The sequence below is a fragment of the Oncorhynchus tshawytscha genome, linkage group LG04 (genome assembly GCF_018296145.1).
Source record: "Oncorhynchus tshawytscha isolate Ot180627B linkage group LG04, Otsh_v2.0, whole genome shotgun sequence".
In the NCBI taxonomy this organism is placed as follows: Eukaryota; Metazoa; Chordata; class Actinopteri; order Salmoniformes; family Salmonidae; genus Oncorhynchus; species Oncorhynchus tshawytscha.
Window position 1 is genome coordinate 66029004 of NC_056432.1, and position 24005 is coordinate 66053008.

The 24005-nt window shown below is 47.0% G+C and overlaps 1 protein-coding gene across 2 annotated transcripts in view; it reads right to left on the reverse strand.

Moving 5' to 3' along the window:
• LOC112249250 (dysbindin domain-containing protein 1) overlaps positions 1-20799 on the reverse strand; it is a 37173-nt gene extending 16374 nt beyond the window's left edge. The window contains exons 1-2 of one of the 2 annotated variants that reach the window (XM_024419044.2): positions 20421-20799; positions 7814-7969 (exon numbers count right to left, since the gene is read on the reverse strand). In XM_024419044.2, the coding sequence (XP_024274812.1) occupies positions 7814-7969; positions 20421-20451 (187 nt within the window). In that variant the 5' untranslated portion in view covers positions 20452-20799. The remainder of the gene's footprint in view (positions 1-7813; positions 7970-20420) is intronic. The other variant, XM_024419045.2, reaches the window with a different exon arrangement.
• Between the last annotated feature and the right edge of the window lie 3206 nt (positions 20800-24005).

The following is a 24005-nucleotide window of genomic DNA, read 5'->3' on the forward strand; positions in this document are numbered from 1 at the left end:
ATGTCTATTGATACACCAGACCCTGCTCCAATGTCTATTGATACACCAGACCCTGCTCCAAAGTCTATTGATACCCCAGACCCTGCTCCAAAGTCTATTGATACACCAGACCCTGCTCCAAAGTCTATTGATACCCCAGACCCTGCTCCAATGTCTATTGATACCCCAGACCCTGCTCCAATGTCTATTGATACACCAGACCCTGCTCCAATGTCTATTGATACACCAGACCCTGCTCCAAAGTCTATTGATACACCAGACCCTGCTCCAATGTCTATTGATACACCAGACCCTGCTCCAAAGTCTATTGATACACCAGACCCTGCTCCAAAGTCTATTGATACCCCAGACCCTGCTCCAATGTCTATTGATACACCAGACCCTGCTCCAAAGTCTATTGATACACCAGACCCTGCTCCAAAGTCTATTGATACCCCAGACCCTGCTCCAATGTCTATTGATACACCAGACCCTGCTCCAATGTCTATTGATACACCAGACCCTGCTCCAATGTCTATTGATACACCAGACCCTGCTCCAATGTCTATTGATACCCCAGACCCTGCTCCAAAGTCTATTGATACACAAGACCCTGCTCCAATGTCTATTGATACACCAGACCCTGCTCCAATGTCTATTGATACACCAGACCCTGCTCCAATGTCTATTGATACACCAGACCCTGCTCCAATGTCTATTGATACCCCAGACCCTGCTCCAATGTCTATTGATACCCCAGACCCTGCTCCAAAGTCTATTGATACACAAGACCCTGCTCCAATGTCTATTGATACACCAGACCCTGCTCCAATGTCTATTGATACACCAGACCCTGCTCCAATGTCTATTGATACCCCAGACCCTGCTCCAATGTCTATTGATACACCAGAGCGGCACAACTGTGCCGTTAACATGTACTGTTTTTATTCACGTTAAAATAAGAGCATGACAGTTCCCAGTTAAATGTATATTTTGCCACATCTATGGCAGCCCCATGCTTGTCTGACACAATGCTTTGGGCTGGGTGGAGCTGGCATTCTTTAGCGATCATGGGTGAGGCATAACGGCTGACCGTGTGCTCTATGTGGTGTTAATAGTAAGGGACTGTATGTACTTCATGTGTGTGTGTGTTTATGTATGAGTGTGTTTTTATGTATGTGCTGTGGAGGCGTATCTCTGTGAACACCTAGTATTTTTGGCTTGTGAGTGGGTGTATATAGCTGTGTGTCTGAGTGTAGAGAGAGAGCGGGGGTGGAGGGTTTTTAAGGATACCGTTTCCCAGCTCATTTCTCTTTACCAGCCAGGCAGTATACTGCCACAGGGTGGATCGCAGCCCTCTCATCAACACTCCTTTGTTCCGCAGCTGCACAGCCCCATTCTCTCACTGCTCTCTCACTCTCCTGATAAATATAGCGCAGACATTGATTTAAGAAGATAAAAACCTTTAACCATATTATTATAAGTCAGAGAGAGTTGATAACCATGTTAAATCATAATCCTGGTGGTGGCTCTGCTGTATTTCACACATTGTGAGGAGACATGGGCAGAGTTACAGAGATGGAGAATGTCATTGGGTGCCAGTAGTTCCCAGACAATTGAATTCTACAATATAAATTGTCCTCAACAATGGATTAAAGTGAGCTCAAATATATCCATCTCTGCTCCAACTCCTTTCCACCTGGAATTTGGAAGTTCTTCCTGGTAAGCCCTTCTGTGGATTACAGTATTATTGTCACTGAATGATTGGTGCCAACATGAATGATGGTTTGCCAAACTCTGTATACCTTTGGCTCTTACAGTGAGTGGTGGCCTTGCTTTGCCTGGGATACCCTGCTACTCACAACAACACATGTCTACAACAAGAGACATTTTGTACAGTACTTGATGAAAAGTACAATATAAAATCCTCCAACAATCTCTATTGTCTTGTTCCTCTGTACCAGACCTGTCCACAGACAGTATAAATACTGAGTCCATCTGCATGTGTGTTCCAGACACTAGCTCCAATGAGAGGAGATGTGAGGGGACAAGTGGAACGGGAGAGGAGAGGAGAAGGAGTGGGACACAGTAAAGATGAGAGGAACGCCAGTGAGGAGAGAGATGAGAGGAGAGGAAGGTAAAGATATTGTGGGTTGACATTCCTCTGTCGTTTGAAGTCTTCTAATGAGACAACTGCAGCCGTAGAGGATCAGAGACAGAGAAGCAGACACTCCTGTTTCACTTTCGCTTAATGAGCACTACTTACTCCTCCTTCACAGGATGGGAGGAAGTTGACACTAGACACTGATCGAAGATTAGTTTTACATTATCCAACCTTAATGGTGAAGGCCAGGATTTGGGGAGGTTAAGCTGATCCTCGATCTTTGGTTAAGGGCAACTTCTACCTCCCTAGGGCTTTGGGCTAGCCTGCTGTACAGATCTAGGATCATCTTACATGGAAAAGCACACAACTGACCTTAGATCCGTATAGATGGAGAGACTACGGGTCAGTTAGTGTGTGTCTGAGGGGTTAACTGAACTCCACAGCATCAGCTGAACCATATGCAGTGATAAAGGCCTGATTAGCATTATGGGATGTCAAGAGCTCTGTCTCCATGGTGTGCTAACTGTTTCCTCAGAGTAAATCTCTACAGGCCTGCTTGGTTCACTTGGCTAATCTAAATTTGAACGATTCACCGACTGTTTGTTCCACCTGCCCCGGTTTCTGGAAGGATGTATACTGTGGTGTGAGGGGATGACAGAGGCTCGCCTCATAGGAGACTGTTGCTGATTACTGCTGAGGTGTGGTGGTTACTCAGGTGCTTACATCCAGGTGAGTGCTACACTTTTTAGTGGTGGATCTGTTCCAGCCTACCTACAGAGGAGGAGTAGCTGTGAATTTCCGAGACAGATGCTGCCTGATGAAGCTCTCCGGACCTGCCTGTCTGACCAATGTTTCTCCCTCCCCGCTGAACCATCCACTCAAGCTACTCCTGTACTTACTGTATCATCATCCAGCTGTGGAAGACCATCTCTCATGAACTGCCAGCTCCCTGAATGATTTTTGTATGTTTTTTTAAAGCGAGATTCTGTATGAAAAGCGCTATATAAAATAAAGGATTATATTATTAATCAACTGAATCCATTTACCATGCTTCAGATGCACTGCATCAAAAAAAAGCCCATCTCTGTAAACAATCTTTAGTATTTAGCTGGTTGTGACATGCAATAGCGTAGCAATATTTACCAGCGTGGATGACATAAGGTCAATTAGATATAATGGTGTGAAATGGTTGGAGTACCCGAGCACAAACACGCTACACAGGGAATTGAATTGGACATGACTGTATTAAGCAGAGCCATTAGATCTGTGCAGGCCAGGCTCTTCAACTACCTGATCAGATATAAAGCTGGTCTGCTCACCCACGTTACGGCTTTAATAAAATGCATTACCGAAGCCTGTCAGGCGTAACAGCATGACATTAGCATCGCTCAGACTCTGAGGCTGAGATAACACAAGGCTAAAAAGGTCATGATAGCCATAGCAACAGACCTGAAAGAAGCAACACCTGCCCCATATTGGTTTTGATGGGGGAAATGAAAGAGACTGTGTCCACAGCTGTCAGCAGTCTCACCACAGCAGCAGAGCAGCTCTGATTCTGAATGAAGCCCTGGTATGTGGCATGGTTTAGGCTATATTCTAGCCATTAGACTAGATTCTGAGCAAGCTGGATAATGAAATGTGCCCATGCATATTTTAATAAGTCTACAAAATCTATTATATGGAGGGTGCTGTCGTACTCTAATAACCCCATACTATATTCTACTTCATCAGTACTCTAAGCCGACACACCCTCAGGGCATATCAGGTGCAACCCCTCCCTGAGAAAATTATTTGGGTTTAAGAATGTATTGAGGGATGGAGGGGAAGTGTGAATATGGAAGAGGAATGTAGGGTACAATGTTTGTGTGTGTGTGTGGTAGGGAGGGAGGGAGGGAGGGAGGGAGGGAGGGAGGGAGGGAGGGAGGGGGAGGGAGGGAGGGAGGGAGGGTTAGGGAGGGAGGGAGGGAGGGAGGGAGGGAGGGAGGGAGGGAGGGAGGGAGGGAGGGAGGGAGGGAGGGAGGGAGGGAGGGAGGGAGGGGGAGGGAGGGAGGGAGGGAGGGAGGGAGGGAGGGAGGGAGGGAGGGAGGGAGGGAGGGACTAAGATCAGACTTTGAGAATAGCTTCTACTGGATGAGTTCTCCCCAGAGGCCCGGAATAGGCTTGTCCATGGCTGTCTGTCTCTTTGAATCTCCCAGCAAGAGCAGGAGAGAGAAAGGGAGAGAAAGAGGGAGGGAAGAGAAGTAGTTAGAATGAGTTATGAGAGAGAGGGAGAGAGGGGAGATGAAGACAGAAAGGGGTTATAAAGAAATGCCACCTCCGCTTTATCTCTCTCTTTTTCTGTCTCTCTCTAAACTAGTTAGTCATCCCAGTCCCCTTTGTTAATTTCTTTCCTCTACCGGTCCTCTACTCACCTCTAACCCCTCCTCTCTTCTTTCCTGTCTTCTCCCAACCCCATTTCTCCTTGAATAATTGATCAGTAACACATTTTCTCTCCCAGCAAGGTTGGTGAGAGAAATGGAGAGAACGGTTGCTGCTCTCTCTCAACTCATTAAGTGTCTCTCTGGGAGCCCATTGGCGGGACTAGACCCATAATACATTCACATTGAGAAGGAAAGGTGTCAGTCATACAGTAGACTAGTATGGCAGCTGTTTAAAGGATGCTAAGCGGTAGCCCACTTGTGAAGCACACACACACACACCCAAACCAACCACTTGTCCTTCTTGTCCTGCTATTTTTGGCTGACGGCAAGCTTCAATGCCATACAACTCTCCTTCCGTGGCCTCCAATTGCTCTTAAATACAAGTAAAACTAAATGCATGCTCTTCAACCGATCGCTACCTGCACCTACCCGCCTGTCCAACATCACTACTCTGGACGGCTCTGACTTAGAATACGTGGACAACTACAAATACTTAGGTGTCTGGTTAGACTGTAAACTCTCCTTCCAGACCCATATCAAACATCTCCAATCCAAAGTTAAATCTAGAATTGGCTTCCTATTTCACAACAAAGCATCCTTCACTCATGCTGCCAAACATACCCTTGTAAAACTGACCATCCTACCAATCCTCGACTTTGGCGATGTCATTTACAAAATAGCCTCCAATACCCTACTCAACAAATTGGATGCAGTCTATCACAGTGCAATCCGTTTTGTCACCAAAGCCCCATATACTACCCACCATTGCGACCTGTACGCTCTCGTTGGCTGGCCCTCGCTTCATACTCGTCGCCAAACCCACTGGCTCCATGTCATCTACAAGACCCTGCTAGGTAAAGTCCCCCTTATCTCAGCTCGCTGGTCACCATAGCATCTCCCACCTGTAGCACACGCTCCAGCAGGTATATCTCTCTAGTCACCCCCAAAACCAATTCTTTCTTTGGCCGCCTCTCCTTCCAGTTCTCTGCTGCCAATGACTGGAACGAACTACAAAAATCTCTGAAACTGGAAACACTTATCTCCCTCACTAGCTTTAAGCACCAACTGTCAGAGCAGCTCACAGATTACTGCACCTGTACATAGCCCACCTATAATTTAGCCCAAACAACTACCTCTTTCCCAACTGTATTTAATTTTCATTTATTTACTTATTTTGCTCCTTTGCACCCCATTATTTTTATTTCTACTTTGCACATTCTTTCATTGCAAAACTACCATTCCAGTGTTTTACTTGCTATATTGTATTTACTTTGCCACCATGGCCTTTTTTGCCTTTACCTCCCTTCTCACCTCATTTGCTCACATTGTATATAGACTTGTTTATACTGTATTATTGACTGTATGTTTGTTTTACTCCATGTGTAACTCTGTGTCGTTGTATCTGTCGAACTGCTTTGCTTTATCTTGGCCAGGTCGCAATCTGCCTTAGTGAAGACTGAGATAATTGCCTGGTAGGCATGGCTGTCAATAGCAGTAGTCTGGCTGAGGGAGCAGTGGAGAGACTAGGGGCTCCATCAAAAAGTAGAATGCCTCTGTATCTCACTCCACTCCCCCCCCCCTCTGTGGTTGTAAGGCCCCCAGCCTCCCCATGGCTCACTGATCATTAGCCTAGCCAGAGCAGCCTAATGAGGATCGAGGGGGGCGGGGTAAGCTAGAGAAATGGTTGTCAGGGTCTCCCCCTTTAGCAAAACGATGAGCACAGTATAGAACTGCCAGTCTCAACAACAGCCTGTAATGAGGCTGTAATGATTCCCAAACACTCTGATACACTCAGGCATTAACAGGGGCTTTCACTGTGTCTCAGTAGGATTGGTTATAGTGCACAGTGAGATGCTTGGCTCAGGGCCAGTAAACTGGACTTGGCCTTATCTAGAGGTAACAAAGTCATTGGGTCCAGCCAAACTCAGCAAGAGGGCTATTAACAACTTTATCCAATTGTTATTCGCTCCCCACAATTCATGGGGAGCGAATAAATGTACTAGTTTTATGATGTAACTAAAGGGTTTTTGTAAAGGAACACACATGGGATTTGACAGAGTACCACATTTCACCCTCCTCCCTCTCTGTCTGTAGGGTAACTGTGCCCCAGGTGTCTCATTAAGGCAGAAGGACACAGATACTGGGCTGTAGTGGCCGTCTCCCTGAATGGGTGTTTAGTCGTTGTGTAGATAAAGGCCTCCTTGTGAGGCTTGTGTCTGTCTCTGTGTCTGTCTGCCTCTGGCTCAGCCCTGGGCCTGGTGCAGATAGGCACAGTGACACATGGTTCCCTCTGTGGGGGGACAGACACACAATGATGCCTTTTAGCTGGGGGATTGGAAGTGGGGATGGGACAGATGGGTGCAATATATTCCAATTTAACCCCAGAGGAAGTGACGAACTGACCACAGTGTGTACCTGTGCCCCCCCCCCCAAAAAAAATTACCTACCTCTTACACACAAAGAAATTAAGGTTTCTCCAGGGTTCTTTGGGAAGGGGGATGGTTCTATATGGAACAATCCTGACCCAAAGAACCATTTGAGCCCTTCAATGGTTCTTTGCAGCTCAATTTTATTTGACTTTAGTGATAATTAAAATGTAGCTGCGGCGGCTCATTCAAATATTTTGGGGCGTGGCTCTTTTTGTGCAACCGTGAGTGAGGGTGTAATTCCAGTTGATGTAATCTGTTGTCTCATGCTGTCACATGTTATATGTGACAAAGGCCAGTGATGTGTTCTTGTGAAAGATTCACATATGGCCTTGTGTCAATGATTGACGAAGTCAGTAGTTATCAATAATCTCCTCAGGGACCCACAGCCATTCCAGAGCTGGCACACCTGATTTAACTTGTTAATAAAACACAATAATAACTGCAATGGGATTTTAACAATATAAAATGGCTAGTAAACCAGAATAAAAACCATGCTACGGTTCTACAAAGAACCTTTGAGATTGAGAAAGGCCCTTTTTTGGTGCTACTGTACATAGAATCTTTTTTCATGGTTCTTTATAAAATATATTTTTTAAAGTGTCCATATAGCAATAAAAAGGGTCCCGCTATTGTTACAACCCTTGGTTGGTTCTATAAATAACTTTTCTCAATCTAAAGGTTTGTAGAACCTTACAGATTTTTTAAAATTTTGGCTTACTAGCCATATTATATTGTTAAAATTCCATCCAACTACCATCCCTTAGCCATCCCTTAATTACTATCCTCCCCATCCTCCCCCACTCCTTTTTTCTATCCATCCAATCCACCCTCCCTCCCTCCATCCATCCATCCATCCACCACTCCTCCATCGCTCCCCTTACCCCGGTACTCACGTCTCCTCTCGGTGACGTGCAGCAGGCCAGTGGTGTGTCCTGGGAGCCCTCCCTCCTCTTCCCCCACTGGGTGATGGTACAACTCCTTGGAAAGGTCCCCTGAGCTGGAGGGCTTCAGCAACTTCTGGATGTCTTTATTGGGCTCTGTGGTGGCAAACACACACACACACACACACACACGTAAGTAAGTAAGTAAGTAAGTAAGTAAGTAAGTAAGTAAGTAAGTAAGTAAGTAAGTACACACGTACGCACACATACAGAAACAGTGGGAGAGAGCAAATGAGACAGATAAGAGTGAGTGTTCGTTGTCACAGTCTAGCCCTTCCTGCATCCATGATCTCCTTTTGTTCATGTTTGGCATGTGTGTTTTGTGATGCATTTATGCTGTGTGCTGGTAATCATATTTAGCCACTGTGCGTCTCGCCTCAGGAAGCAGTGTGTGACTAATAGGATATTCTGGGTGACCATGCCCATCCATCTTCTCCTGAGGATGTCTTATGTGACATTTGTTTATGGACCCACCCTGCTGTGCACAATGCTGTAAAACACAGACACACACACTTGCACACATGCGTGCACACATACGTGGATAAACACACGCACATGCACACACACACACATAGTAAATAAACACTTCATAAAATACCAGTATTGGCATTTGGGTTGCAACAGAAAGAATATAACCACCAATCTAGAATTTCAAAATGTGTTGAAAAATCTATAATTATTACGTTTCTGCAATATAACCCCACGGTGTACATTTCAAAGTGGAAAGTTCTGTTTTTATAGCATTTCAATTGTGAGATCAGAAAGCGTTTGTCTTACTTGTTCTATTTCCAGATATCTTGGTGCTCCTGTCTTTCTACAGAGCCTGTTGCACTGTCCTGTCCCGTCCTGTCTTGTCCTGTCCTGTGCTGTGCTGTGCTGTCCTGTCCTGTCCTGCCCTGTTATCCCTGTCCTGTGCTGTCCTGTGCTGTCCTGTGCTGTCCTGTCCTGTCCTGTGCTGTGCTGTCCTGTCCTGTGCTGTCCTGTCCTGTGCTGTCCTGTGCTGTGCTTTGCTCACAGGGAAAAGACAATGTGTGTTGTTATGTAATGACGGTAGCTCTACTGTTTCACTGTCCTGTCCTGTCCTGTGCTGTCCTGTGCTGTCCTGTGCTGTCCTGTCCTGTGCTGTCCTGTCCTGTCCTGTCCTGTGCTTTGCTCACAGGGAAAAGACAATGTGTGTTGTTATGTAGTGACAGTAGCTCTACTGTTTCACTGTCCTGTGCTGTCCTGTCCTATGCTGTGCTGTGCTGTCCTGTCCTGTCCTGTGCTGTCCTGCCCTGTGCTGTGCTGTGCTGTGCTGTCCTGTCCTGTGCTGTCCTGTCCTGTGCTGTCCTGTCCTGTCCTGTGATGTCCTGTCCTGTGCTGTGCTGTCCTGTCCTGTGCTGTCCTGTGCTGTCCTGTCCTGTCCTGTCCTGTGCTGTCCTGTGCTGTCCTGTCCTGTGCTGTCCTGTGCTGTCCTGTCCTGTGCTGTCCTGTCCTGTGCTGTCCTGTCCTGTGCTGCCCTGTGCTGTCCTGTCCTGTGCTGTCCTGTGCTGTCCTGTCCTGTGCTGTCCTGTCCCTGTCCTGTGCTGTCCTGTGCTGTCTTGTGCTGTCCTGACCTGTGCTGTCCTGTCCTGTCGTGTTTCCTGTGCTGTCCTGTGCTGTCCTGTGCTGTCCTGTCCTGTGCTGTCCTGTGCTGTCTTGTGCTGTCCTGTCCTGTGCTGTCCTGTCCTGTCGTGTCCTGTCCTGTGCTGTCCTGTGCTGTCCTGTGCTGTGCTGTCCTGTGCTGTCCTGTCCTGTCCTGTGCTGTCCTGTCCTGTCCTGTGCTGTCCTGTGCTGTCCTGTGCTGTGCTGTCCTGTGCTTTCCTGTCCTGTGCTTTGCTCACAGGGAAAAGACAATGTGTGTTGTTATGTAGTGACGGTAGCTCTACTGTTTCACTGTCCTGTGCTGTCCTGTCCTGTCCTGTGCTGTCCTGTGCTGTCCTGTCCTGTCCTGTGCTTTGTCCAGGGAAAAGACAATGTCCTCTACTGTTTCACTGTCCTGTGCTGTCCTGTGCTGTCCTGTCCTGTGCTGTCCTGTGCTGTCCTGTGCTGTCCTGTGCTGTCCTGTGCTGTGCTTTGCTGTCCTGTGCTGTCCTGTCCTATGCTGTCCTGTGCTGTCCTGTCCTGTGCTGTCCTGTGCTGTCCTGTGCTGTCCTGTGCTGCCCTGTCCTGTGCTGTCCTGTGCTGTCCTGTCCTGTCCTGTGCTGTCCTGTCCTGTCCTGTCCTGTCCTGTGCCGTCCTGTCCTGTGCTGTCCTGTCCTGTGCTGTCCTGTGCTGTCCTGTGCTGTCCTGTGCTGTCCTGTCATGTGCTGTCCTGTCCTGTGCTGTCCTGTGCTGTCCTGTCCTGTGCAGTCCTGTCCTGTGCTGTCCTGTCCTGTGCTGTCCTGTGCTGTCCTGTCCTGTCCTGTGCTGTCCTGTCCTGTCCTGTGCTGTCCTGTCCTGTGCTGTCCTGTCCTGTGCTGTCCTGTGCTGTCCTGTGCTGTCCTGTCATGTGCTGTCCTGTCCTGTGCTGTCCTGTGCTGTCCTGTCCTGTGCAGTCCTGTCCTGTCTGTCCTGTCCTGTGCTGTCCTGTGCTGTCCTGTCCTGTCCTGTGCTGTCCTGTGCTGTCCTGTCCTGTGCTGTCCTGTGCTGTGCTGTGCTGTCCTGTGCTGTGCTGTGCTATCCTGTGCTGTCCTGTCCTGTGCTGTCCTGTGCTGTCCTGTGCTGTCCTGTCATGTCCTGTGCTTTGCTGTCCTGTGCTGTCCTGTGCTGTCCTGTGCTGTCCTGTGCTGTGCTGTCCTGTGCTGTGCTGTGCTGTCCTGTGCTGTCCTGTCCTGTGCTGTCCTGTGCTGTCCTGTCATGTCCTGTGCTTTGCTGTCCTGTGCTGTCCTGTGCTGTCCTGTCCTGTCCTGTGCTGTGCTGTCCTGTGCTGTGCTTTGCTGGGAAAAGACCTGTGTGTGTTATGTGACGGTAGCTCTACTGTTTCACTGTCCTGTGCTGTCCTGTCCTGTCCTGTGCTGTCCTGTCTGTCCTGTCCTGTGCTGTCCTGTGCTGTCCTGTCCTGTCCTGTGCTTTGCTCACAGGGAAAAGACAATGTGTGTTGTTATGTAGTGACAGTAGCTCTACTGTTTCACTGTCCTGTGCTGTCCTGTGCTGTCCTGTCCTGTCCTGTCCTGTCCTGTGCTGTCCTGTGCTGTGCTTTGCTGTCCTGTGCTGTCCTGTGCTGTGCTGTCCTGTGCTGTCCTGTCCTGTCCTGTCCTGTGCTGTGCTGTGCTGTGCTGTCCTGTCCTGTCCTGTCCTGTGCTGTCCTGTGCTGTCCTGTGCTGTCCTGTCCTGTGCTGTCCTGTGCTGTCCTGTGCCATCCTGTGCTGTCCTGTCCTGTGCTGTCCTGTCCTCTGTGTCCTGTGCTGTCCTGTGCTGTCCTGTCCTGTGCTGTCCTGTCCTGTCCTGTCCTGTCCTGTGCTGTCCTGTCCTGTGCTGTCCTGTTCTGTCCTGTCCTGTCCTGTGCTGTCCTGTGCTGTCCTGTGCTTTGCTCACAGGGAAAAGACCATGTGTGTTGTTATGTAGTGACGGTAGCTCTACTGTTTCACTGTCCTGTGCTGTCCTGTGCTGTCCTGTCCTGCTGTCCTGTCCTGTGCTGTCCTGTGCTGCTGTCTGTGCTGTCCTGTCCTGTGCTGTCCTGTGCTGTCCTGTCCTGTCTGTGCTGTGCTTTGCTGTCCTGTGCTGTCCTGTCCTGTGCTGTGCTGTCCTGTGCTGTCCTGTCCTGTCCTGTGCTGTCCTGTGCTGTCCTGTCCTGTGCTGTGCTTTGCTGTCCTGTGCTGTCCTGTGCTGTGCTGTGACCTGTGTGTCCTGTCCTGTGCGGTCCTGCTCTGTCCTGTCCTTCACTGTCCTGTCCTGTCCTGTGCTGTCCTGTCCTGTGCTGTCCTGTGCTGTCCTGTGCTCCTGTGCTGTCCTGTGCTGTCCTGTGCTGTCCTGTGCTGTCCTGTCCTGTGCTGTCCTGTGCTGTGCTGTCCTGTGCTGTCCTGTGCTGTCCTGTCCTGTCCTGTGCTGTCCTGTGCTGTGCTGTCCTGTGCTGTCCTGTGCTGTGCTGTCCTGTCCTGTCCTGTGCTGTCCTGTGTGTCCTGTCCTGTCCTGTGCTTTGCTCACAGGGAAAAGACAATGTGTTTTGTTATGTAGTGATGGTAGCTCTACTGTTTCACTGTGCTGTCCTGTCCTGTCCTGTGCTGTCCTGTGCTGTCCTGTCCTGTGCTGTCCTGTGCTGTCCTGTCCTGTCTGTCCTGTCCTGTGCTTTGCTCCAATGTGTTTTGTTATGTAGTGACGGTAGCTCTACTGTTTCACTGTCCTGTGCTGTCCTGTCCTGTCCTGTGCTGTCCTGTCCTGTGCTGTCCTGTGCTGTCCTGTCCTGTGCTGTCCTGTCCTGTGCTGTCCTGTGCTGTCCTGTCCTGTGCTGTCCTGTCCTGTGCTGTCCTGTGCTGTCCTGTCCTGTGCTGTCCTGTCCTGTGCTGTCCTGTGCTGTCCTGTGCTGTCCTGTGCTTTGCTGACAGGGAAAAGACCATGTGTGTTGTTATGTAGTGACGGTAGCTCTACTGTTTCACTGTCCTGTGCTGTCCTGTGCTGTCCTGTCCTGTCCTGTGCTGTCCTGTCCTGTGCTGTCCTGTGCTGTCCTGTCCTGTGCTGTCCTGTGCTGTGCTGTCCTGTCCTGTCCTGTGCTGTCCTGTCCTGTCCTGTGCTGTCCTGTCTGTCCTGTCCTGTGCCATCCTGTGCTGTCCTGTCCTGTGCTGTCCTGTCCTGTGCTTTGCTGTCCTCTACTGTTTCACTGTCCTGTCCTGTGCTGTCCTGTCAAATCAAATGTGCTGTCCTGTCCTGTGCTGTCCTGTCCTGTCCTGTCCCTGTGCTGTCCTGTGCTGTCCTGTCCTGTGCTGTCCTGTCCTGTGCTTTGCTCACAGGGAAAAGACAATGTGTGTTGTTATGTAGTGACGGTAGCTCTACTGTTTCACTGTCCTGTGCTGTCCTGTGCTGTCCTGTCCTGTGCTGTCCTGTGCTGTGCTGTCCTGTCCTGTCTGTCCTGTGCTGTCCTGTCCTGTCCTGTGCTGTCGTGTCCTGTCCTGTCCTGTGCTGTCCTGTGCTGTCCTGTGCTGTCCTGTGCTGTCCTGTGCTGTCCTGTCCTGTGCTGTGCTTTGCTCACAGGGAAAAGACAATGTGTTTTGTTATGTAGTGACGGTAGCTCTACTGTTTCACTGTCCTGTGATGTCCTGTCCTGTCCTGTGCTGTCCTGTCCTGTGCTGTCCTGTGCTGTCCTGTCCTGTGCTGTCCTGTCCTGTCCTGTCCTGTGCTGTCCTGTCCTGTGCTGTCCTGTGCTGTCCTGTGCTGTGCTGTCCTGTCCTGTGCTGTCCTGTCCTGTCCTGTGCTGTGCTGTCCAGGGAAAAGACAATGTGTGCTGTCCTGTGTGTCCTGTGCTGCCTGTCCTGTTTCACTGTCCTGTGCTGTGCTGTCCTGTCCTGTCCTGTCCTGTCCTGTGCTGTCCTGTGCTGTCCTGTCCTGTCTGTCCTGTGCTGTCCTGTGCTGTCCTGTCCTGTGCTGTCCTGTGCTGTCCTGTCCTGTGCTGTCCTGTGCTGTCCTGTGCTGTCCTGTGCTTTGCTCACAGGGAAAAGACAATGTGTGTTGTTATGTAGTGACGGTAGCTCTACTGTTTCACTGTCCTGTGCTGTCCTGTGCTGTCCTGTCCTGTGCTGTCCTGTCCTGTCCTGTCCTGTCCTGTCCTGTCCTGCTGTCCTGTGCTGTGCTGTGCTGTGCTGTCCTGTGCTGTCCTGTCCTGTGCTGTCCTGTCCTGTCCTGTCCTGTCCTGTCCTGTGCTGTCGTGTCCTGTCCTGTCCTGCTGTGTCCTGTGCTGTCCTGTGCTGTGCTGTCCTGTCCTGTGCTGTCCTGTCCTGTGCTGTGCTTTGCTCACAGGGAAAAGACAATGTGTGTTGTTATGTAGTGACGGTAGCTCTACTGTTTCACTGTCCTGTGCTGTCCTGTCCTGTCCTGTCCTGTGCTGTCCTGTGCTGTCCTGTGCTGTCCTGTGCTGTGCTTTGCTCACAGGGAAAAGACAATGTGTGTTGTTATGTAAAAGGTTGTCTAGTGACAGTAGCTCTACTGTTTCAGTTTCACTACCTCCGTTTCAATGAACCACCGCCTCAGAGCCTCCCTATACTCACTCACATGTTTAATTTAAAGAGTTAAAACTCTGAAACTCTCATTTTATCCACTTCACTAAACCTTTTTACTGTGGTTCTCTACCCCTTTATTTCCCCTCTCATTTCAGAGTTCAGGTTTTTATCCCTTTGGACTGCAATTACCACAGGGCTGTCATTCTGTGTAGCTTTTCAAAGAGGCTAAGGGGATGAAATGGCACCAACATGAGATTTTTATCAAAGTTCATATTACTTTTCTACCAGGCTCACACAGTTAAATGATCCACTTTCTATTGAATAACTCCCTCAAATCTAGTGTAATATTTAGTGTAATAGGAGGGGTTGAACAGAAGGTTAACCATGAGTACTGATGATAATCTACAGTAACATTAATCCCCAGGTTATTATATCACCTACTGTATCCACATGAACCCCTGAATAGCTCTGTTCCTTAACACTGCATGCTGTGGGTTTGACCATAGACAGGTTTACACATAGGGGGTCTTATCTAGAAATAAATGTAGTATTCACAGTATCTATGTTATGTGTGTGTGTGTGTGTGTGTGTGTGTGTGTGTGTGTGTGTTTGAATGTATGAAGTTGTGTGTAAAGGTAATTTAGATCTCCTCCAGTGTGTGAGAGTCACGTACAGACAGTGATGGAAAGAGACTGATGTGGATGTGCTTGTGTACTACGCCGAGTTGGACATTCAATTATATTTAAATTGAAAACGGCTGTCTCATCTGATGTTCGGAGACAACACATTCCTTGGGGGAAGACTGCATTCCACCAGGTTCTGAGTCACGGAATATTATCCAGGGAGCTGAGGTGTATCTTAGAAGACTCACAAACCAACACACAGCCTCTAGTCTCTCAAACATGCCGATATACACCTGAACATTCGGTAAACTCATATGCACAGTCATCTACAGAGCACACTCCCCACTCTAGTAGAAATCCATACACACTTGATCAAACTGTCACACATTCACACACACATTTTCACACATGTAAGTGTACAAGTGCACCGACCCACACACATCCACACACACACACACACACACACACACACACACACACACACACAAAACACAAACACACACACACGTCTCAGGGTGGTATCCTGTACTAACTCTAGCCCACCCAAAAGGCTCCTTCACAGCTTCTACTCCCAAGCCGTAAGACACCTGAACAGCTAATCAAATGGCTACCCAGACTATTTGCATTGTCCCACCCCCTCCCTCTTTTACGTTGCTGCTACTCTCTGTTTATTATCTATGCATCGTCACTTTACCCCTACCTACATGGACATATTACCTCAATTACCTCAACTAACATGTGCCCCTGCACATTGACTCTGTACCGGTACCCCCTGAAAATAGCTTCCACATTGACTCTGTACCGGTACCCCCTGTAAATAGCCTCCACATTGACTCTGTACCGGTACCCCCCTGTATATAGCCTCCACTTTGACTCTGTACCGGTACCCCCTGTATATAGCCTCCACTTTGACTCTGTACCAGTACCCCCTGTATATAGCTTCCACATTGACTCTGTACTGGTACCCCCTGTAAATAGCCTCCACATTGACTCTGTACCGGTACCCCCTGTATATAGCCTCCACTTTGACTCTGTACCGGTACCCCCTGTATATATTCTCCACATTGACTCTGTACCAGTACCCCATGTATATAGCCACCACATTGGCTCTGTACCAGTACCCCATGTATATAGCCTCCACATTGGCTCTGTACCAGTACCCCCTGTATATAGCCTCCACATTGGCTCTGTACCGGTACCCCCTGTATACAGCCTCCACATTGACTCTGTACCGGTACCCCCTGTATACAGCCTCCACATTGACTCTGTACCGGTACCCCCTGTATACAGCCTCCACATTGACTCTGTACCGGTACCCCCTGTATACAGCCTCCACATTGACTCTTTACCAGTACACCCTGTATATAGCCTCCACTTTGACTCTGTACCGGTACTCCCTGTATATATTCTCCACATTGACTCTGTACCAGTACCCCATGTATATAGCCTCCACATTGGCTCTGTACCGGTACCCCCTGTATATAGCCTCCACATTGACGACTCTGTACCGGTACCCCCTGTATACAGCCTCCACATTGACTCTGTACCGGTACCCCCTGTATACAGCCTCCACATTGACTCTGTACCGGTACCCCCTGTATACAGCCTCCACATTGACTCTTTACCAGTACACCCTGTATATAGCCTCCACATTGAATCTTTACCAGTACCCCTGTATATAGCCTCCACATTGACTCTTTACCTGTACCCCCTGTATATAGCCTCCACATTGACTCTGTACCGGTACCCCTGTATATAGCCTCCACATTGACTCTTTACCGGTACCCCTGTATACAGCCTCCACATTGACTCTGTACCGGTACCCCCTGTATATAGCCTCCACATTGACTCTGTACCGGTACCCCCTGTATACAGCCTCCACATTGACTCTGTACCGGTACCCCCTGTATATAGCCTCCACATTGACTCTTTACCGGTACCCCCTGTATATAGCCTCCACATTGACTCTGTACCGGTACCCCTGTATACAGCCTCCACATTGACTCTTTACCCCCCTGTATATAGCCTCCACATTGACTCTGTACCTGTACCCCCTGTATATAGCCTCCACATTGACTCTTTACCTGTACCCCCTGTATATAGCCTCCACATTGAATCTTTACCGGTACTCCCTGTATATAGCCTCCACATTGACTCTGTATATAGTCTCCACATTGACTCTGTATATAGTCTCCACATTGACTCTGTATATAGTCTCCACATTGACTCTGTATATAGTCTCCACATTGACTCTGTATATAGTCTCCACATTGACTCTGTATATAGTCTCCACATTGACTCTGTATATAGTCTCCACATTGACTCTGTATATAGTCTCCACATTGACTCTGTATATAGTCTCCACATTGACTCTGTATATAGCCTTGCTATTGTTATTTTAATGCTGCTCTTTAATTACTATTATTCATTTTTTGGGTCATTTTTTAAATGTTTCTATTTTTTACTTATCAACTATTTTTCTTAAATCTGCATTGTTGGTTAAGGGTTTGTAAGTAAGCATTGCACTGTAAGGTCTACGCCTGTTATATTCGGCTTGTGTGACAAATACAATTTGATTTGATCTCCAAATTCCTCTGAGTCATGCGGCACATTGCCACCTCACTGACTCTGCAGCAACAAGCGTTAGCGCAGAACACAGCAGACAGGGAAGAGAGGGGGATGGAGATAGGTGAGAAAGAAGAGAGGGAGAGCGGGATGAAGGTGTGGGTGAAAAGAGGAAAGAGATAGGTGAGAAAGTAGCAGCAGGAGCATTCTAGAGGTTAACATCCTAACTCCCTGCTGGGCTGCTCTCCCCAGCCCTCTGTTGGACATCATCATCATGTTGTCCCTCAGACTGCACAATCACTGTGGAAACATCCACGTCCTTAGGAATGGAGAAGAGCATCTTTGGCACAGATTATGTGTGTGTGTGTGTGTGTGTGTGTGTGTGTGTGTGTGTGTGTGTGTGTGTGTGTGTGTGTGTGTGTGTGTGTGTGTGTGTGTGTGTGTGTGTGTGTGTGTGTATGTGTGTCTGTGTGTCACACAGAGAAGGGTGTGGCATTTCAAAGGGTTGGCAAAGCAAGTCACAGACTAAACATGATGGATTCCCATTTCACCCTGGATACAAGGCTTGCTGTTGGCTATCGATTTATTTTTTTGCAGCGAGGGTTCAAACAAGCTGAGAGAATACAGCTCCACTTTCCCTTCTCTATAATGAGGTGGTGATACTATTTACCGTTTGCTGCTTCATTCCCCATATCTGTTACCCCCCTCTGTCTGTCACTCTGCCTCATAGTCACACACAATTAATGTTTACACCAGTGGAGGCTGCTGAGGGGAGGATGGCTCACAATAATGGCTGGAACGTAGTGAATGGAAAGGCATCAAACACATGGAAGCCATGTCTTTGATGTATTTGATACCATTCCACTCCAGCTATTACCACAGACCCATCCTCCCCAATTAAGGTGCCACCAACCTCCTGTGGTTTACGCCTCATATCAATTGCCAAGTGTAGTCGTGTACATGCTTTACCTGCATAGACACACACATAGTATTCAATCAAAGTGTAGTAGGGATTTTCAAGGGGAATAAAAAATAAAAGCAGTCACACATGAAGTGAATCAAAATCAATCTGGTTTAACACAACTCCTCCAGAACAGAAGCAGAGAGCATATTCTAATCTCACAGCACCAATGTTCCGTCAACACCCACTGAGAGGCTTGTAGGAAGTCACAGAATCAGCTGCTACAGGATCACAGTGTCACAGAATACGATAACAGTCCATGTCCTCTGTCCGTGTACCTCCAGTCTGGCGTCAATCACTATCTACAGATATGAGAACAATCCATAACATTCCGTATCAGGTCTAGTGACCATCAACCCATACAGACATTTGTGTCTGAAGTAGAACACTGGAAATCTTGTGTATTAGCCGGCACAAAAGGAAAACATATAAATATGCTAAGCACTGTGTAAAATGAACTTTATTCATTTGAAATATTCCCATTACACAAAGGCACATCATAGTATGAAAGGCTCATCACAGTATGTAATGCCTTGCTTCCTTTATTTTGTTAGCCACCAAGTATTATTGTACATGGCACATGTCAATGTTGATACTGTAAATATGTGTACTGTAAAGAATGCTCTAGAATGAGATGGATCTGCTAGGTATTGCGGTGGTAGGTGACATATGAGGAGACTCATTGGACTCATTGACTAAACCAGCTACTGTACATATGTGGCTCTGGGGACTGAGGTTGTATGTGTCTTTATCCTTAGTGGGTCAGACATAAATCCTAGATGAATGAGTGTCAGTCCTACATGGTCTAGGGTAAATGTGTCAATGAGTCAGGTAGCTAGCCTAGCCACCTAACGTGCCCCCAACCTGAGACACTTTTCAAAAGAGAGGACTGTTAATCTGTTTCTCAATGCTCTGGAATGGTTTATTATACAATCCTACTGATCATATGAAAGTAATAAACTTAACCTAGCCTACTGCAGAGATCTCTGGTATAACCAAGCCATATCAAATGAGTAATTGGATGGGGTCTTATTCACTAGGACAGTCTCTAATAGGTCAGTCAACGTGATGAATGAGCTGACACTACCTCAGGCTCCTCTTAACCCAGTGTGTCCTACTATAAATGTCTACTGACTGAGCACTCTGAGCACCATCCGTACACAGTATGTTTAATGGGACATGGTGAACACACCACCAGCCGACATTGAAAGGACTGGAGTGTGCTGTTTGAAAGGCCACTCTTTCAGGCTTCGGCTTACACTGCTCCTAGCAATCACGCATGACTTCCTCTGAATCAGGTTCTCTCTCACACACTCCCACACACACTGATTGCATTCACCACAATAGTTTAATCAAACTCAACATATCGGTTCAATAAAATCAATCTCCTTTCAACAGTAAAGGCAACAGGAAGTAAGTCTCTCCACACCCTTCTCCCACCACACTGTTATTTCTCTCATCAAACATCCATCCTTTTTTCCTTTATCACAGATAACAATCCATCCTACAGGAAATGATGTTGCTATGATCCGTTATATCAATGTCATTAAGGTATTGTGTCTAATTGATACCATACAAATCATATCTTGTTTACCACTTCTTATTAACTACATTGTGTCAACACAGGTCACTGAAATAGCTCTACACACAACAACATCCTTCATATCTGAAAACAGCAACATGAACATGTGTTCATCTTCCTTCCGTTCCCAACCATGTCATTACATGTAAGCATTCAACACATATTTCATGTGCATTTAGTCTAAACATACTAAGAATAGTATGGATTCATTAACACGTTATATATTCTCCTATTCAGACCTGTAGAAACATCCATCACTATCTTATTTCCATCCTTAATGTTGGCTACTGTTTCCTCTACTCTACAGTATCATCTGCAGTCCACTGATGTGCACTGCAGGAGGGCTAATACATTAACAGAACCCACTGATAAGATAATTAACTACAATAATATACAGTCAAAGCTGGCAGAGTACATGATTTAACTAACATAAACATCTAGGCTACTAGAGTATATGTCTGGGGTAAAACAGAGCACCTATTCTCAGAAACCAAGTCTGGGCTAACAGAGGATTTAAATGTGACAATAGAGTGAAAGAGGCTGGTATGATAGACTACCATGAATAGACATAACATAACATAGAGTCAGTCTGGAAAGACATGGTGATGAACAGTCTGGTCTAGGCTGATGGATTCTATGCTAACAGTGAATAACATAAAGCTGCACCTACCTGGGCTCCCTGCCCCTCCCTGTGCCTCCATGCAGCCGAGCCGAGAGTGCCGTGCTGTCTATCACAACAGCATGGGAGTGGGGGAGACAGACTGAGAGAGATGGAGGGAGAGAGAGAGGTATGCCAGCTCTCGTTCACCACAGCATCCGACTCCAGCTGCACTCCTTTTTTTTACTCCTCTGTCGTTCTCTTCCTCACTGTCTGGTGCTCATCCCTGCTCAGTGCTCTCTCACAAACTCACCAGCCTGCCCAATACAAATGTGAGAACACGCTGAGTTCACCGCTCTGCTGCCCTGCCTGCCTCACAGAGAGAGAGAGAGAGAGAGAGAGAGAGAGAACACAGCAATATTCTATAAGCACATTGTGAAAGAGCTTGGCGAATGCAGAATACAGAGAGATCTAGAGAGAGGGAGAAAAAGAGGGGGGATAGTGAGAAAGTGAGAGAGAGCAGGATGGGCACACTGGCAGACTGCCCAGATTGAGAGAGAGAGGGGGGGGCTGTAGGAAGGGTGTTGGTGAGGCTTTGGATAAAGTGAAGGAGGGGAGAGTTGGATACACCACATGGGTGGTGGAGAAGTATCACAGTCACTATGAGTGTGAGTGTGTGTGTCTGTGTGTGCCAATGACTGCATATATGAATGGACAAAGTCACTGATCACATGACACCATGCAATCCTATGTGAAGACTCAATAGCCAAATGAAGTCAGTGAAGACGGCATATCATGGAGACATAACATGCACAGTTTGAGCTACTCCAGGAAGTGGAGCTACTCCAGCTTGCTCAGTGCTGTCCCCTCTAAATGGGCTCCTGAGTGGTGCAGCGGTCTGAAGCACTGCATCTCACTGCTAGAGGTGTCACTACAGACCCTGTTTTGAATCCAGGTTGTATCACAACTGGCTGTGATTGGGTGGCACATAATTGGCCCAGCGTTGTCCGGGTTTGGCCGGTGTAGGCCGTCATTGTAAATAAGAATTTTTTCCTAACCGACTTGCCTAGTTAAATTTAAAAAAGGAGAAACTCAAGTTGAAGGCTGACTATGGTACAGCAGGCCACAATTAAATTATCCTTTTACCTTCTTCTCTGTGTGATTTTAAAGTAATTGGTTCAAGGACATACTGTACATCTGGTGTATTAAAGGCAACTATTGATCAGTATTATTTACACAAAGATTCCCATTTTTCTGCAAACAATGCCTGCAGTACCGCAGTTGGCCTTAAATCAAATCAAATCAAATGTATTTATATAGCCCTTCGTACATCAGCTGATATCTCAAAGTGCTGTACAGAAACCCAGCCTAAAACCTCTCTCATTAATGAGAGCGGGCAGTTCTCCACTGGTGTATGCGAATGTGCATATACCTTATTATTTAAACATCTTAACAGTCCAGTTTTAAGCCTTGTCCCACAGAAGCATAAAAATAAGAAGATAAGCACAGGACAACAGTACTAAAAATGATTTACTCTAGTAGAGGGACCGGGCAGAGAGAGAGATGGCACAATACCCATTTGCCTTTGGAAATGTGGATACAGATGTAAGATCTTAATTTGATCACCCTGTTGCAGGAAAACTTCCCTGCAATGTAGGAATTATATTTAAGGTTTGAATTATATTTATTATAATTATAATTATATTTAAGGTTTGAAAAGGCTTCTGAAGTTTGTAATTTCCACTTTGAAATTTCAGACTTGATTTTCCCTTACGAAAACTGTATTAACCCCTACAAAAAGGTACATTTATTATAATCCACATAATAATTCACATTTCCTTTTGTTGCAGGATTATTTTCCTGCTGTAGCTAACTGGCTCAAATTAATATTCTACAACAGTACATCACTCTCTAACATACAGTACCTTTCAAAAGTTTGGACACACCTACTCATTACTCATCCCATCTGGTTTACGCTTAGTGGGACTATCATTTGTTTTTCAACAGGACAATGACCCAACACAGCTCCAGGCAGTGTAAGGGCTATTTGACCAAGAAGGTGAGTAATGGAGTGCTGCATCAGATGACCTGGTCTCCACAAATCACCCGAAGTCAACCCAAATGAGATGGTCTGGGATGAGTTGGACCGCAGAGTGAAGGAAAAGCAGCCAACAAGTGCTCATTATATGTGGGAACTCCTTCAAGACAGTTGGAAAAGCATTCCAGGTGAAGCTGGTTGAGAGAATACCAAGACTGTGCAAAGCTGTCATCAAGGCAAATGGTGGCTACTTTGAAAAATCTAAAATGTAACACTATTTGGGTTACTGCATGATTCCATGTGTTATTTTATAGTTTTGATATCTTCACTACTATTCTACAATGTAGAAAATAGTAAAATTAAAGAACAACCCTTGTATGAGTAGGTGTGTCCAAACTTTTGACTAGTACTGTAGGTGCAGGAGACAAAACATGGATGGATGGACACATGAGTTTGGTCTGTGTGTGAGTGTCAAATCAAATCAAATCGTATTTGTCACATGCTTCGTAAAAACAGGTGTAGACTAACAGTGGTATGCTTATTTCCCAACAGAAAAATATAACAATTCTAGAAAAATGATTGATTAAAAACTAGGAAAACAAGGAATAAATACACAATGAGTAACGATATCTTGGCTGTATACACAGCGTATCAGTACCAAGCCATTGTGCAGGGGTACGAGGTAATTGAGGTAGATACAGTATATACATATAGGTAAGGGTAAAGTTACTAGGCAACAGGATAAATAATAAGCAGTAGCAGCAGAGTATGTGAGTCAAAACCGTTAGTGCAAAAGGGTGTCAATGCAGATAGTCCGGATAGCCGTTTGGGTAACTATTTATGAGTCTTATGGTTTGGGGGTAGAAGCTTTTAAGGGTTCTGTTGGTTCCAGATTTTGCACCAGTAACTATTGCCATGCTGTAGCAGAGAGAACAGTTTATGACTTGGGTGGCTGGTCTTTGACAATTTTTAGTGCCTTCCTCTGACACCGCCTGGTATACTGGCCCTGGATGGCAGGGAGTTCAGCCTCAGTGATATACTGGACTATACGCACTACCCTTTGTAGCGCCCTGCGGTTGGATTCCAAGCAATTACCATACCAAGCGATGCAACCAGACAACATGCTCTTAATTGTGCTGTAGAACCTTTTGAGGATCTGAGGGCCAGTGCCAAATATTTTCAGCCTCTTGAGGGTGCCTTCATCACGACTGTGTTGGTGTGTGTGGACCATGTTAATTTCTTAGTGATGTGGACACCGAGGAACTTAAAGCTCTCCAACCGCTCTACTACAGCCCCGTCGATGTGGATTAGGGTGTGCTCACCCTACATTTCCTGTAGTCCACAATCAGCTCCTTTGTCTTGCTGACGTTGAGGGAGAGGTTTTTCTCCTGGCACCACGCCACCAGGTCACTGACCTCCTCCCTATAGGCTTTTTCATCGTCTGTGATCAGGCCTACCACCACCATGTCATCAGCAAACTTAATAATTGTGTTGGAGTCGTGTGCGGCCACGCAGTTGTGGGTGAACAGGAAGTACAGGAGGGCTATAAGCACGCACCCCTGAGGGGCCCCGTGTTCAAGGTCAGTGTGGTAGATGTGTTGTTACCTACCCTCACTACC